General features: G+C 36.2%; 1 protein-coding gene across 1 annotated transcript in view; it reads right to left on the bottom strand.

Moving 5' to 3' along the window:
- Positions 1-13,392, bottom strand: part of LOC149185735 (transcription factor TT8-like) — a 61,344-nt gene extending 47,952 nt beyond the window's left edge. The window contains exons 1-2 of the mRNA XM_089412479.1: positions 13,203-13,392; positions 12,964-13,086 (exon numbers count right to left, since the gene is read on the bottom strand). Of these exons, the coding sequence (XP_089268605.1) occupies positions 12,964-13,086; positions 13,203-13,318 (239 nt within the window). The 5' untranslated portion in view covers positions 13,319-13,392. The remainder of the gene's footprint in view (positions 1-12,963; positions 13,087-13,202) is intronic.
- Between the last annotated feature and the right edge of the window lie 280 nt (positions 13,393-13,672).

Raw genomic sequence — 13,672 nt, 5'->3', positions numbered from 1 at the left:
CGACAGCCTGGATGGCATTAAACTGAGCGATAACTCCATGATGGCCCTTTTTTAGCAATTTTTCCATCCTATGTGAGCTGATGATAGAGGGAGCTCCCGCCTGGAGTCGACGGAGGGTATATGTGGAGTTGTTCTGCTTAAAGCTCATATATAACTCTTGAAAATCCATTGTGATTGGCCCAAGAGTGCGAAGCCATTCAGCACCGAGGACAATGTCACACCTTCCCATGTGTATGGCAAACATGTGGGTCTTCAACTGATAATCCCCCATTTGAAGTTTGACATTTTCACAGCGGCCTTCACATTTCATTATTCCCCCATCTGCAATTTGCACTTGGAAGTTAGAAACTGCTCGTACAAAACAATGCACTGCTTTTGCAACTTTTTGATGGATGAAATTATGTGTACTTCCACTATCAATCAAGACTACTACTGGGCGATGTTTAATAAAACCTCTGATTTTGAGAGTTTGAGGTGAAGAAATCCCTGCCAAAGCGTGCAACGAAATAACTGGTTCATCAGGGACATTGTCCTTCTGGTTGTCCTCTTCTACCTCCTCTGGTTCCTCAAGTGGTGGGGCTTCCTCCGATGAGCTGTAATCAGTGGCATCAACTTGAAAAAATTTAGGCTTCTTGCATTTATGACCCAGGGAGTATTTTTCATCACAGTAGTAACATAATCCCTATTTTCTTCTTTCGGCCATTTATGCAGGTGACACCTTTTGAACCTTAAGTGTTTGAGTTGTGCTGTGAACCTGTGGGGGGCGACCCTTGGCGGTGAAATTTGGGCGAATGGACTGGGATGCTAATGCATGTTCCACATTATGAGCTACCTTGCAAGCCTCCGACCATGTGGGAGGGTGGTGTAGTTGGACTTTGGCTTGTATGGCCTCTTTAAGACCGCTGATAAAACATACCGTGTAGAACGCATCTGAGAGATCCCTAGTGCGGAAAGCTAAGGCTTCAAAGGCTGTAACATATTCATCCACTGTGCCAGTCTGTTGGAGCTTAGTGAGACGACCCAAAAAGGAAGATTCCTGGTCATAGCGCCCTATAAGAGCTTTTTTGAAGGTGGCCCAAGTCAGAAAACTTCCATTCAATGTTGATGCCATTCCCACCATTGCCATCTTGCATTGTCCAAGTACATGCTCCCCACCATAAGCTGAGTCTCATTATCTAAGATGTTATTCAGATTGAAATACTGGTCCATTTGTGCTATCCATACGGTCGGGTGAGAACCATCAAATTTATCCATATCCAGCTTGGGAGGTCGCCGATGGGATTGTTGGTGGGTGCCCCAGAGGTGAAGAGAGCGGCTAGACTCACCCTCACTGTGTCCATTGCCACTATACACCTCCTCGCGGGCTTCCTCCTTACCCTTAAAGAGTGTGTCATTTAGTTTGTCAAGCTGAGCTTGGATGGTTTGCAAGGATTGTTCAAGTTTGTCGATCTTCTCATTGGCCATAGCTTGCGCTCTAGTTTCTAGCATGCACCGATCTGATGTTCTTGAAATTTGGGATCGCCCGAATTTTTTTTTCACTAACAATTGAATGGTACCACCTTGCTTAGCTCGTCGTCTTGATTCTTACTCCTTGCTTAGGAATACTGCAGTAGCTGAATCCCCAAAATGTCAATGCTGCCAAAAGTCCTGCGAAAATCACGCCCTGGTATAGGAACCCCACACAACTACTTAGATCTGGTGGATCTAAGAGATCTGGATGGCTGATCGGATAGCTCTGAGCGGCGGCACTGACTGCTGCTGCGGATCTGATGGATTGGAAAGGCTGGTCTGCTAACTCGGAACTGTGGGACTGATGTCTGTTGCTGCTGCAACCCCACTTGCGAGATCTGATCTGGCAGAGATTATGCGTGATCCCGAGATAGAAAAGGGAACTATGGTCTCGAGGAGTGTCAGGTGCTACAGATCGCAATATACATAAGGGTCTGACAGTAATACTCGGCCCAATGTTTCAGGGCTCTAACTAAGGAGGATCAACCGTACCCTTAGCCGTACAACCCGACTACCCTATCGTACGGGCGAGTAATCTCTCCGAGTGCTGTTCTCGGTGTACTGTAGCAGCAAGACGGCCAACGATTTATCTATGGTGAGGTTTCAAAGGAGCTAGGGGGCTTCCGATATACCCAGAGGGTACTTGGAAGACAGTCCATGTGCGGTTTTGTCTAATGCGCTACTACTCGAAGGGGTACCCACAGGGGTTACAAGGGAGTCTAACAAGCGTGACCACACCTTGTATTTACTGCGTGCATGCCTCCCCAAATCCGCAGGTTTATGTGATCAATGACAGATCCTGTGGTTTAAAGACGCCGGAACATGTCTCCAGCCAAAAAATAATTTTGCTAAGAAATGGAGATCCCACCGGCCCTGGAAAGAGCTCTGATACCACTTGTTATTCTCTTAACCTACAAGACGATACCAGAATACAGAATATGCGAAGAAATATACCTAGAACATAGAATAGTGAGAAACAACAACAAGTATTTTATTATTCAGAAAGCAATATTCACTTGCCTCTTCGAGGGGGCAACCTCCAATAGAGCAGAGCTCGATTACAAAATAAGACACGATGCTCCTCGCAAGGAGTCTATATCCTTTATATATGACTCATACATGCAATACCATGGTTCTTATTAATACCATCTATCTAATACCATGACCCATTTGCAACTAACTATTTCTCGTCATTAATTGCGGGTTAACCACTTACAATTATTAATATGGGCTTTATTGACTCCTTACTTAACTATAACTATGAATCAATCCTACTACATGAATAAGGGGGTTAGGGTGGGACCCTAACATAATAAGAGTGTACTTCAACCAATATTCGCTTAGGTCATCCTATTTAATGGATGATTAAGATTCTTATATGATATTGTGTAGTCATAAGTTCCATTATTCCATAGATTCTATCTAAATGCCCAGGTCTTCCCACTGCAATGGACCTTTTTTTCATTTATTGTGGAATCAAATTCCTTAGTTTTGATTAGCTATTTCAAAGAAACTATTGTTTCCATCTTTCCTTTTCTGGATTACTAAGATTTTATCTTGATCATCTGACAATTTTTCATGCATATATTATGACCAACCATAGGTGACATTTATCTCATAATGATAATCTGTTAGGCCCCTATACTACTAGTGTAACCCCTTATTATTATTAGTAAAACCCACTTATTATATTGATGTACCCATGTAGTGCCCATATTGTTACTAATGTGCCCCATAGAAGCCCATTATTGTTATTATTATGCCCTTACATTATTATTATTATGTCGGCTCTGATTATGTTATGACCCCTTAGACTCCTATATATAGAAAGGAGGTCTTTTCATTTGTATCATCGAAGGATTGTTCATTTATGTAATGTAAAGGAGGTTGCCCCCTCGAAGAGGCTGAATTATAAACCATTGATCTATCTTTTCTATCTTTTCTTGAGCTGGTTTCATAACATTTGGTATTAGAGCTTTGGATTCTAGGGTTTCGCTGCTCCAAACAGGTCATCGTGGAATTTTCACTATAACGTTTTTTTCTGTGATGTTTCAAAAGTCGCAAAAAAAAAACCCATTTGAGAAGAAATTGCGCTGAACCTTGAGTCTGAATTTCAGAGCTTTTCACGCTATATTTGCGGAGATATGATCTGAGGAAGTTGGTCTTTTTGCAGACTCCTGAATTATAGTCCAAACAGGTGACCTGGGGAAAATCGTCATAACTTTCTCTCTGGGGATCAGATTGAAATTTCGTAAGAAGGTACAGAAAGAGGACGGATTGTAGTTTCTCGCAGGCATTTTTCAGATCCATAGGTTGAAAAAGTGACTCGTGGCACGTCGTACAATATTGCTCTACTGAACTAGTCTATAATCAAGTCACTGTGGGAGATTTCGCATAAATCTTCCTTGGAGAAACCAAATTGGATCAGACTGGTGCCATTGGAAAGAGGACATAGAGGGCTACTACAGGTAGCAATTTTAGATCTTAAATATCTGCAAGTACAAAGTTACAGTTGCTTCAAGTTTGAGGTCCTAAAATCAAGAAAAAGCAAGATGAGGAAGTTTGATGGCAAGGATCCGGTAAATTGGATACTTCAAATGGAGCAATATTTTGATCTACATGGTGTACCACTGTTACAAAAGGTATGTATTGCATCTTCATATTTAGAACCGGATCAATTTTTATGGTATAAAGGGCTTTGTTCTCGTAAAAAACTTGTTACGTGGTCAATTCTCACGGAGGAAATGATAGCACATTATGAGGATACAAAGAGCAACACCTTCTTTAGAGCAACACCACAACAATTGGAAAGAGTAAAAGGGCTTTGTGACATATTTGAAAGTAAAATTATGGCAACAAGGAAGTCTACCCCTCACAACTATAATGATGGACGTGTTGTTCCTCCTAGCCTTCCACAACATACAAGGGTTACACCACAACAATTAGAAGAAAAAAGAGAAAAAGGGCTTTGTTACAATTGTGATAGCAAATGCACTAAAGGTCATAAGTGTGCTGAGAAGAAATTATTTTACATAGAGTATGAAGAGGAGGAAGAAAAGGATTAAGAAACATCAAAAGAAGAGGATATATGCCAGGACCCGATCCCAGAGAAAGAAGAAATGAATCAGAACATATCTTGTAAACTATTGGCAAGAATGATGTTAGGCCCCTATACTACTAGTGTAACCCCTTATTGTTATTAGTACAACCCACTTATTTATTGACGTACCCATGTAGTGCCCATATTGTTACTAATGTGCCCCATAGAAGCCCACTATTGTTATTATTGTGCCCTTACATTATTATTGTTATGTCGGCTCTGGTTATTTTATGACCCCTTAGACTCCTATATATAGAAAGGAGGTCTTTTCATTTGTATCATCGAAGAATTGTTCATTTATGTAATGTAAAGGAGGTTGCCCCCTCGAAGAGGCTGAATTCTAAGGCGTTGATCTATCTTTTCTATCTTTTCTTGAGCTGGTTTCATAACATTTGGTATCAGAGCTTTGGATTCTAGGGTTTCGCTGCTCCAAACAGGTCATCGTGGCATTTTCGCTATAACGTTTTTTTCTGTGACGTTTTAGAAGTCACAAACAAAACCCATTTGAGAAGAAATCACGCTCAATCTTGGGTCCAAATTTCAGAACTTTTCGCGCGATATTTGCAGAGATATGATCTGAGGAAGTTGGTCTTTTTGCAGACTCCTGAATTACATTCAGAACAGGTGACCTGGGGAAAATCGTCATAACTTTCTCTCTGGGGATTGGATTGAAATTTCGTAAGAAGGTACAGAAAGAGGACGGACTGTAGTTTCTTGTATGCGTGTTTCAGGTCCAAAGGTTGAAACAGTGACTCGTGGCACGTCGTACAAGTTCGCTCTACTGAACTAGTCTAAAAGCAAGTCACTATGGGAGATTGTGCATAACTCTTTTTTGGGGAATCCAATTTGGATTAGACTAGTGGCATTGGAAAGAGGACACAGAGGGCTACTATAGGTAGGAATTTTAGAACTTAAATATCCGCAAGTACAGAGTTACAGTCGTTTCAAGTTCGAGGTCCTAAAATCAAGAAAAAGAAAGATGAGGAAGTTTGATGGCAAGGATCCGGTAAATTGGGTACTTCAGATGGAGCAATATTTTGATCTACATGGTGTACCACTGTTACAAAAGGTATGTATTGCATCTTCATATTTAGAACCGGATCAATTTTTATGGTATAAAGGGCTTTGTTCTCGTAAAAAACTTGTTACGTGGTAAATTCTCACGGAGGAAATGATAGCACATTATGAGGATACAAAGAGCAACACCTTCTTTAGAGCAACACCACGACAATTGGAAAGAGTAAAAGGGCTTTGTGACATATTTGAAAGTAAAATTATGGCAACAAGGAAGTCTACCCCTCACAACTATAAAGATGGATGTGTTGTTCCTCCTAGCCTTCCACAACCTACAAGGGTTACACCACAACAATTGGAAGAAAAAAGAGAAAAAGGGCTTTGTTACAATTGTGATAGCAAATACACTAAAGGTCATAAGTGTGTTGAGAAGAAATTATTTTACATAGAGTATGAAGAGGAGGAAGAAAAGGATCAAGAAACATCAAAAGAAGAGGATATATTCCAGGACCCGACCCCAGAGAAAGAAGAAATGAATCAGAACATATCTTGTAAACTATTGGCAAGAATGACCACTCCTCAAACTAGCGAGACAGAAGGACATATCAAGAAGAAAAATGTTCAAGTAGTGAAAGATCACATCGAGCGTCAAGAAATGAATCCGACCATATCTTGTAAAGGATTGGAAGAAATTACCACTCCTCAAAATCTAAATATAGAAGGACATATCAAGAAGAAAAAGGTTCAAGCAGTGAAAGATCACATCGAGCATCAACAACAAGTTCTCCAACTTTTAAAGGATAGCGCCACTTCAGTGCAAAATCAAATGAAACAACAGGTAGATCAACATCATAATGAAAAATGTTTTGATGTAGGCGATTGGGTATTTTTACTGCTACATCTAAAGCAAGCTATTTATGAGAAGGAAACGTTGGCAATACTACATGCACTCAAAAAATGGTGACCTTGCCGAATGGGAAGACTCTTCAAGGATGAGGATGTGGAAGCATTGTTTTGTGCTATTTCTATTATCCAACCAGATTGGATAAACGAAGCAAGAGATGAATGGAAGAAGGACAAAGAAGTATGGCCACTTATTCAAAACTTGCAAAAGATCCCAGTTCAAACAATATTGCCAGATATTGAAAAGGAAGGAAAAATCATATTGGAACCTGGAGCAGTCACAGAAACAAGAACCCGACAGCTATGAAATCGATCAATTTCAGAGTATCTGATCAAGTGGAAGAACTTACCCGCTGAAGATTCCACATGGGAGGACAAGAATTTTATACAGAAGCATCAATAACTACTCAAGCGTTGAGGACAACGCTTTTTGAAGGAGAGGGGCATGTTAGGCCCCTATATTACTAGTGTAACCCCTTATTGTTATTAGTACAACCCACTTATTATATTGATGTACCCATGTAGTGCCCATATGGGTACTAATGTGCCCCATAGAAGCCCACTATTGTTATTATTGTGCCCTTACATTATTATTGTTATGTCGGCTCTGGTTATGTTATGACCCCTTAGACTCCTATATATAGAAAGGAGGTCTTTTCATTTGTATCACCGAAGAATTGTTCATTTATGTAATGTAAAGGAGGTTGCCCCCTCGAAGAGGCTGAATTCTAAGGCGTTGATCTATCTTTTCTATCTTTTCTTGAGCTGGTTTCATAACAAATGACCACTCCTCAAACTCTCAAGATAGAAGGAAATATCAAGAAGAAAAAGGTGCAAGAAGTGAAAGATCACATCAAGAAAGAAGAAATGAATCCAACCATATCTTGTAATTCACTGGTCAGAATTACCACTCCTCAAACTAGCAAGACAGAAGGACATATCAAGAAGAAAAATGTTCAAGAAGTGAAAGATCACATCGAGCGTCAAGAAATGAATCCGACCATATCTTGTAAAGGACTGGAAGAAATTACCACTCCTCAAACTCTAAAGATAGAAGGACATATCAAGAAGAAAAAGGTTCAAGTAGTGAAATATCACATCGAGCATCAACAACAAGTTCTCCAACTTTTAAAGGATAACGCCACTTCGGTGCAAAATCAAACGAAACAACAGGTAGATCAACATCGTAGTGAAAAATGTTTTGATGTAAGTGATTGGGTATTTTTACTGCTACATCTCAAGCAAGCTATTTATGAGAAGAAAATGTTGGCAATACTACATGCACTTAAAAAATGGCGACCTTACCTAATGGGAAGACTCTTCAAGGATGAGGATGTGGAAGCATTGTTTTGTGCTATTTATATTATCCAACCAGATTGGATAAACAAAGCAAGGGATGAATAGAAGAAGGATGAAGAAGTATGGCCACTTATTCAAAAGTTGCAAAAGATCCCAATTCAAACAATATTGCCAGAAATTAAAGAGGAAGGAAAAATCATATTGGAACCTGGAGCAGTCACAGAAACAAGAACGTGAGCAACGAAATCGATCAATTTTAGAGTATCTCATCAAGTGGAAGAACTTACCCACTGAATATTCCATATGGGAGGACTAGAATTTTATACAGAAGCATCAAGAACTACTCAAGCGTTGAGGACAACGCTTTTTGAAGGAGAGTGGCATGTTAGGCCCCTATACTACTAGTGTAACCCCTTATTGTTATTAGTAAAACCCACTTATTATATTGATGTACCCATGTAGTGCCCATATTGTTACTAATGTGCCCCATAGAAGCCCATTATTGTTATTATTGTGCCCTTACATTATTATTATTATGTCGGCTCTGATTATGTTATGACCCCTTAGACTCCTATATATAAAAAGGATGTCTTTTCATTTGTATCATCGAAGGATTGTTCATTTATGTAATGTAAAGGAGGTTGCCCCCTCGAAGAGGCTGAATTATAAGGCGTTGATCTATCTTTTCTATCTTTTCTTGAGCTGGTTTCATAACATAATCCTTGGCTTGTAAAGAATCTATAATCATGGGTTTTAAAAATACTATAAAATTAAAAGTACTATTATGTTTGGGATCACACCCAATTTGTAACACTTTTTAATTGTTGGCATTTAGAACTTTGATTGTTGAAATAAGTATGAAGTAATTGACCATATTTAGATCAAATAATCAACAAAGAATTGATCCAAATTGATTCCAAAAATTTCTTGGAGATAGATCATTTTACTATAATAATTAAATGGCCAATGATAATTAATCATAGACATTAATAGTTCCTATTGTTCCACTCTATCTTCCATCACAAGAAAAATAATTGATATATACATGACACTGTTTGAGCCAAATAAAAGAAAAAAAGTTATTATTGATCCAAATGATAAAAAAATGACATGCCTTATTATTTCGAGAGATAGATACAAAAAATATACTTCAATTGTTATCCCAATTCTTCCTGGAGGATTTCATCCACAAACTCAAAGTTTATTGGATAATTGACATCACTCATCATGATTTAGGTAGTACATTCATTTTTCCAAGTACTAGACATATGTGTAGAACCAACTTTAAACATCTGAGAGCTATATTTCAACCTATTTCTCCCATTATTTTCTAGTTTATGGTTAGAATGGCTATGATAAAATATCCTTTCTAGATTATGGGAATGAGGAATAGAAAATGTCTAGCTACCAGGATCAAACTTGATCCAATCTCCCAACCTAATTGGTGATAGATTGCTACAAACACGGGGGCTTCACTCAATGAACTTATAACATATCATGTGCTTTCGCGACATATTAAAAAATACCCTTAATTTGACTACATATTGGAAAATAGCTCTAGAAAATAAATTATTTAAACCCCTACCAATACTAACCCAATACACCTTCCCAATTAAAAACCCCTACTTTCACTAAATATTGTAGGTATCCATTTTTTTCATTAACATTTTTTATGTCTCTTTATATTTGTTCATTAACTTTGAGCTCCATTTTTTACACCTACCAATATAAAAACCCTTTACCCTCTATATATCCTCCAATATACTATGTCATTTTTTCCTCAATATATATCCCCCAATATGAACCCGTGTGGTATGGTATTGCTAAACTAGTGAAGCCCTCGTGGCTACAGATTGGTGTAAAATTATATGAACTAGACCAGATCAATAATTTATTTTGGAACAATGCCCTTCTTTCATAGATAAAATCTGATCTTCATATTGAATCTACAATAAATATTTTTCTCTCCTCCAAGAAGAAAAAGTTTCTTATAAAAAACATAGGATGATCAATGGATGTTAGGGTGACACAAAGGTAGTCCTACTAAGTCAAAATCCCATGGAGATCCCTATAGATAATTTCCAATGATTTAAAATATGTCTTCTTTCAAATTCGATTAATTATTCTACACGATTTATGAGAAAACATATGTATATTTCCCACCAAAGTTTGTATATCTAGACCTGGATTATTGTTTCCCACTTAGTTCATCCTCCCCAATGAATTCCAAGTGCCAACTAAAGGCATGAAAATATAAGTATGTTAGAAATTATCATAAAATGAGTACCTTACTTAATCATCCTAGAATACAAATTGGTTCAAATATAAGTGGTGATGTTTTTCCAAGAATATCTCATCAATCACTTGTTCCTTCAAAAGAGATTAAAATTGGATTAATCCAATTTTTTTCCTATCAGATTGTTTTATCTTTATAAGTTAAGTATCATAAATATTTTTATGAGCCCTTCACTTGAAAGAGAGAGACATACATAAGAGAAAAGAGATGAAACAAATATCCTAAAAAATAAGATAACTTGTTTTATGAAAGCATGCTCTAGTCCCTTACAAAATGATAATTATTAGGTTAGTTGTATACTTACATGTATAGTTAAATGGTATTCCCATCACTCTCAAATTTATATCATGTAGTTTGAAGTGCTTCTTGGAACAATGTTTATCTTCATAAGAACGACCAAAAATGATGAGAAGAATGTTAGTTTATAACTTTGAAATTATCTATAATAAATGATAACAAAATATGGTGATTAGTGCACCTTTATGGAGGAAGAATACACAAAGATCTTGCTATGTGCTGTTTTGATTCCACAATCTAATTTGGTGGAAAAAGTGATAGTAGAATGGAAGTAAGATTATAAGGTATACAACATCATTCAACAAACAAGAAAAAACCAAATTTATTACAAAATGATTTACTATGATATAAAAATCTCACACACACAAAGATATATATATATATATATATATATATATATATATATATATATATATATATATATATATATATATATATATATATATATTCAACTGAAATTGAATGTCCTTTTGGAATTTCACACTTCTCATATAAGAGGGCATTTTAGGGTTCTTGAAAACCTAACATGGGAGCAAGAATATTTTTTTTATGGCAAGATTTTAAAATTGATGTTCAAAAATTTGTGGTTGAATGTGAGGTCTATTAATAGAATAAAGGAGAAACAATCAAGACCTCAAGTCTCTTACAACCATTATCCATACTAATTCAATATTGGGAAGAGGTCTCAATGGATTTTATTATACATCTACTGAATTTCAAAGGAAAGAATGTCATGATGGTAGTGGTAGCACTAGATTGACTCACAAAAAAAACATTTTTACTCTCTTTCTCGTCCTTTTAAAGCAAGTATGATAGCTACAACATTCACGGAAATAGTTCAACAACTACATTTATTCCCCATGAGTATTGTAAGTGATACAGATATATTTTTCATTGGTACTTTTTGGACAAATTATTTTCTTTTTTTGGTACTCAATTGGTTTGCAACTCCTATTACCATCCTCGATTTGATGGAGAAATTGAGTTTGTTAAGAAATTTCTAGAATGTTGTCTTCATTACTTTGCATATAATAAACATACATAATGAGTCAAGTTGTTGTCCTTGGAAAAATGGTGTTACAACACATCCTTACATACTTCATAAAAATATCAACATTTATGGCATTTTATGGATAGAATCTTCCATTGGGAAATGAATGCTCAAGTAATGGATTACTAGTTAGAGAACCAACATGAGGTTCTCAAACTATTAAAAGAAAACTTGATTACAACACAAAATAGGATGAAACAACAAGCATATCAATATCAAAGTGAAAAAGAATATGAAGCAGGGCATTGGACATTTTTTAAGCGACAACCATTAGATATATGTTAATCAATAAAAAAAATAATAAGTTAGCATTAAAGTATTATGGTACCAATAAAGTGTCGTAGAAGAGTGAAATTTTGACTTGCAAATTGGAGTTGCACTCATCTTCACATGTACATTGGGCTTCCATGTTTCTTGCTTAAAGAAGATAATGTGTGACAAGATCCAAGTTCAAACTATTTTACTAGATATTGATAAGGAAGAGAAAATCACAATATATATACTAATAAGACCTAATTCTAAAATCATTTTATCTCGTAAATTATTTTTATTATAAAAAAGCTTCCTACTCAAAGATTTCTATTTAATTCTTAGAATGTGGAGATACCTCTTTTATTTCACCACATGTATCTAAAGTGAGTTTGACATAAAAATTTCAAGCTTTGACTAAATCATTTGAGGTCAAAGAAAAAAGTTACTATAATATTAAATATATTCTAACATTTCAAGAATACGCTACAATATTAAAGAATAATTTTTTTTAAAGACTTCCTCAACCTAATATGAAACATCTAAACATTTCTTTCTTTTAACTATCATATCATATAATATAATATAATATAATATAATATAATATAATATATATCTATAAACACAACAAACTCTTAAAAACATCAAGAATAGAGTATAAAACCATTTTTCAAATATTATATGAAAAATTACATGTATATTTAATTTATCAAAATTATCATAAAAAACTTCTTTAAAGCATCTAAATAAAGTTATAAACTAAATCAAATGAATTAATTATAAATGAAATGAAAAAAATACTAACGGCATCTCTATGAAAATAAATGAAAATAAAGAAAATATTCAATTATAAATTGTTTCAGTAAAGATTGGTGTTACAAATTGTGGGTTACTCAAGAAAACCTGGATAGTGCTCCATGGATACAGGTCCACAAAGTACAGGTTTTGCCATTCCACAACTCAATTTTGTTTTGTTAATCAAAATCTCTGGACACATAACGCCGCTAATGATGGGCAAGTGAATAGACATTTTGAAATGTTACTGCACGGACAGAGACAAAGTTGTCCACAGTCCGTAATAGAAGAAATAAGCAAGCATGTAATATATACTATAAGAGGATGCCTCTGCTTTTTATTCCTGTATATTCTTTAAAAAATCCGAATTTAACATTGATCTATTCTAATAGATTGCAACTTTTTAAATCTGTACTATAGATGGGTATTCTGAGTATGGGATAAACTTACCCAGTATCCACAGCAAATCGACAAAGCTTGTATAAATTGAAAAGGGTTTGACCTACACTTTCGGCCCTCGACGATCCAGTTTCCACTTCTGGGTTAAACCATCCGTCCTTGCATTCTAAATCTCTGAAAATGAACACCATAAATTATATATAAAACGTAATATCCTTAATGGTTAAATTCAAACGATATTCATGACAAAAAAAGAAAAAGATCATGAGAATAGGGGGAAAGAAATTTACGGTGCGTGCTGAGCCAACGACCACAGCGCAATATAAGTCCAGCCTAAAGTTATAACTATGCTTCTCATTATTTCTCGCAGGCACTGGCTGTCCAAGTAGAAAATGAAGTCCATCATCTCGATAACTCACAACCCTAGGAAAAGCAAGCTTCTAGATCTGGTTGTGGTAGAAATTCAAAGCGGTAAAAGAAAAATTGGAATGGATAAGGGTAGGAAGGTGGTAACGACTTGGGATTTAAGAGATGGGTTTAGTGTTTGATACTCCGGCAAGTAGTTTCAAACATGGAGAAAGTAGTTTCAAACATGGTTGTTGGTGAGAACGTGGGAAATGTGCCGTTAATCATGGTTGTTGTGGGTCCTTTGAATTCGAATTCAATTGAAGTTTTCGTTTGATTGGCTTCAAGGTAGCAGCAGCCGCCGCCGCCTTGACCAAAAGGTTGGAAGTCCCCAACATCTGATTACAACGGCCCA

Source organism: Pinus tabuliformis, chromosome 3_1 (assembly GCF_031772625.1).
Source record: "Pinus tabuliformis cultivar Carrire ecotype Pingquan chromosome 3_1, CPIR1, whole genome shotgun sequence".
In the NCBI taxonomy this organism is placed as follows: Eukaryota; Viridiplantae; Streptophyta; class Pinopsida; order Pinales; family Pinaceae; genus Pinus; species Pinus tabuliformis.
The sequence above is the reverse complement of the archived record's forward strand: the minus strand, read 5'-3'. Positions and strand labels throughout refer to the sequence as shown.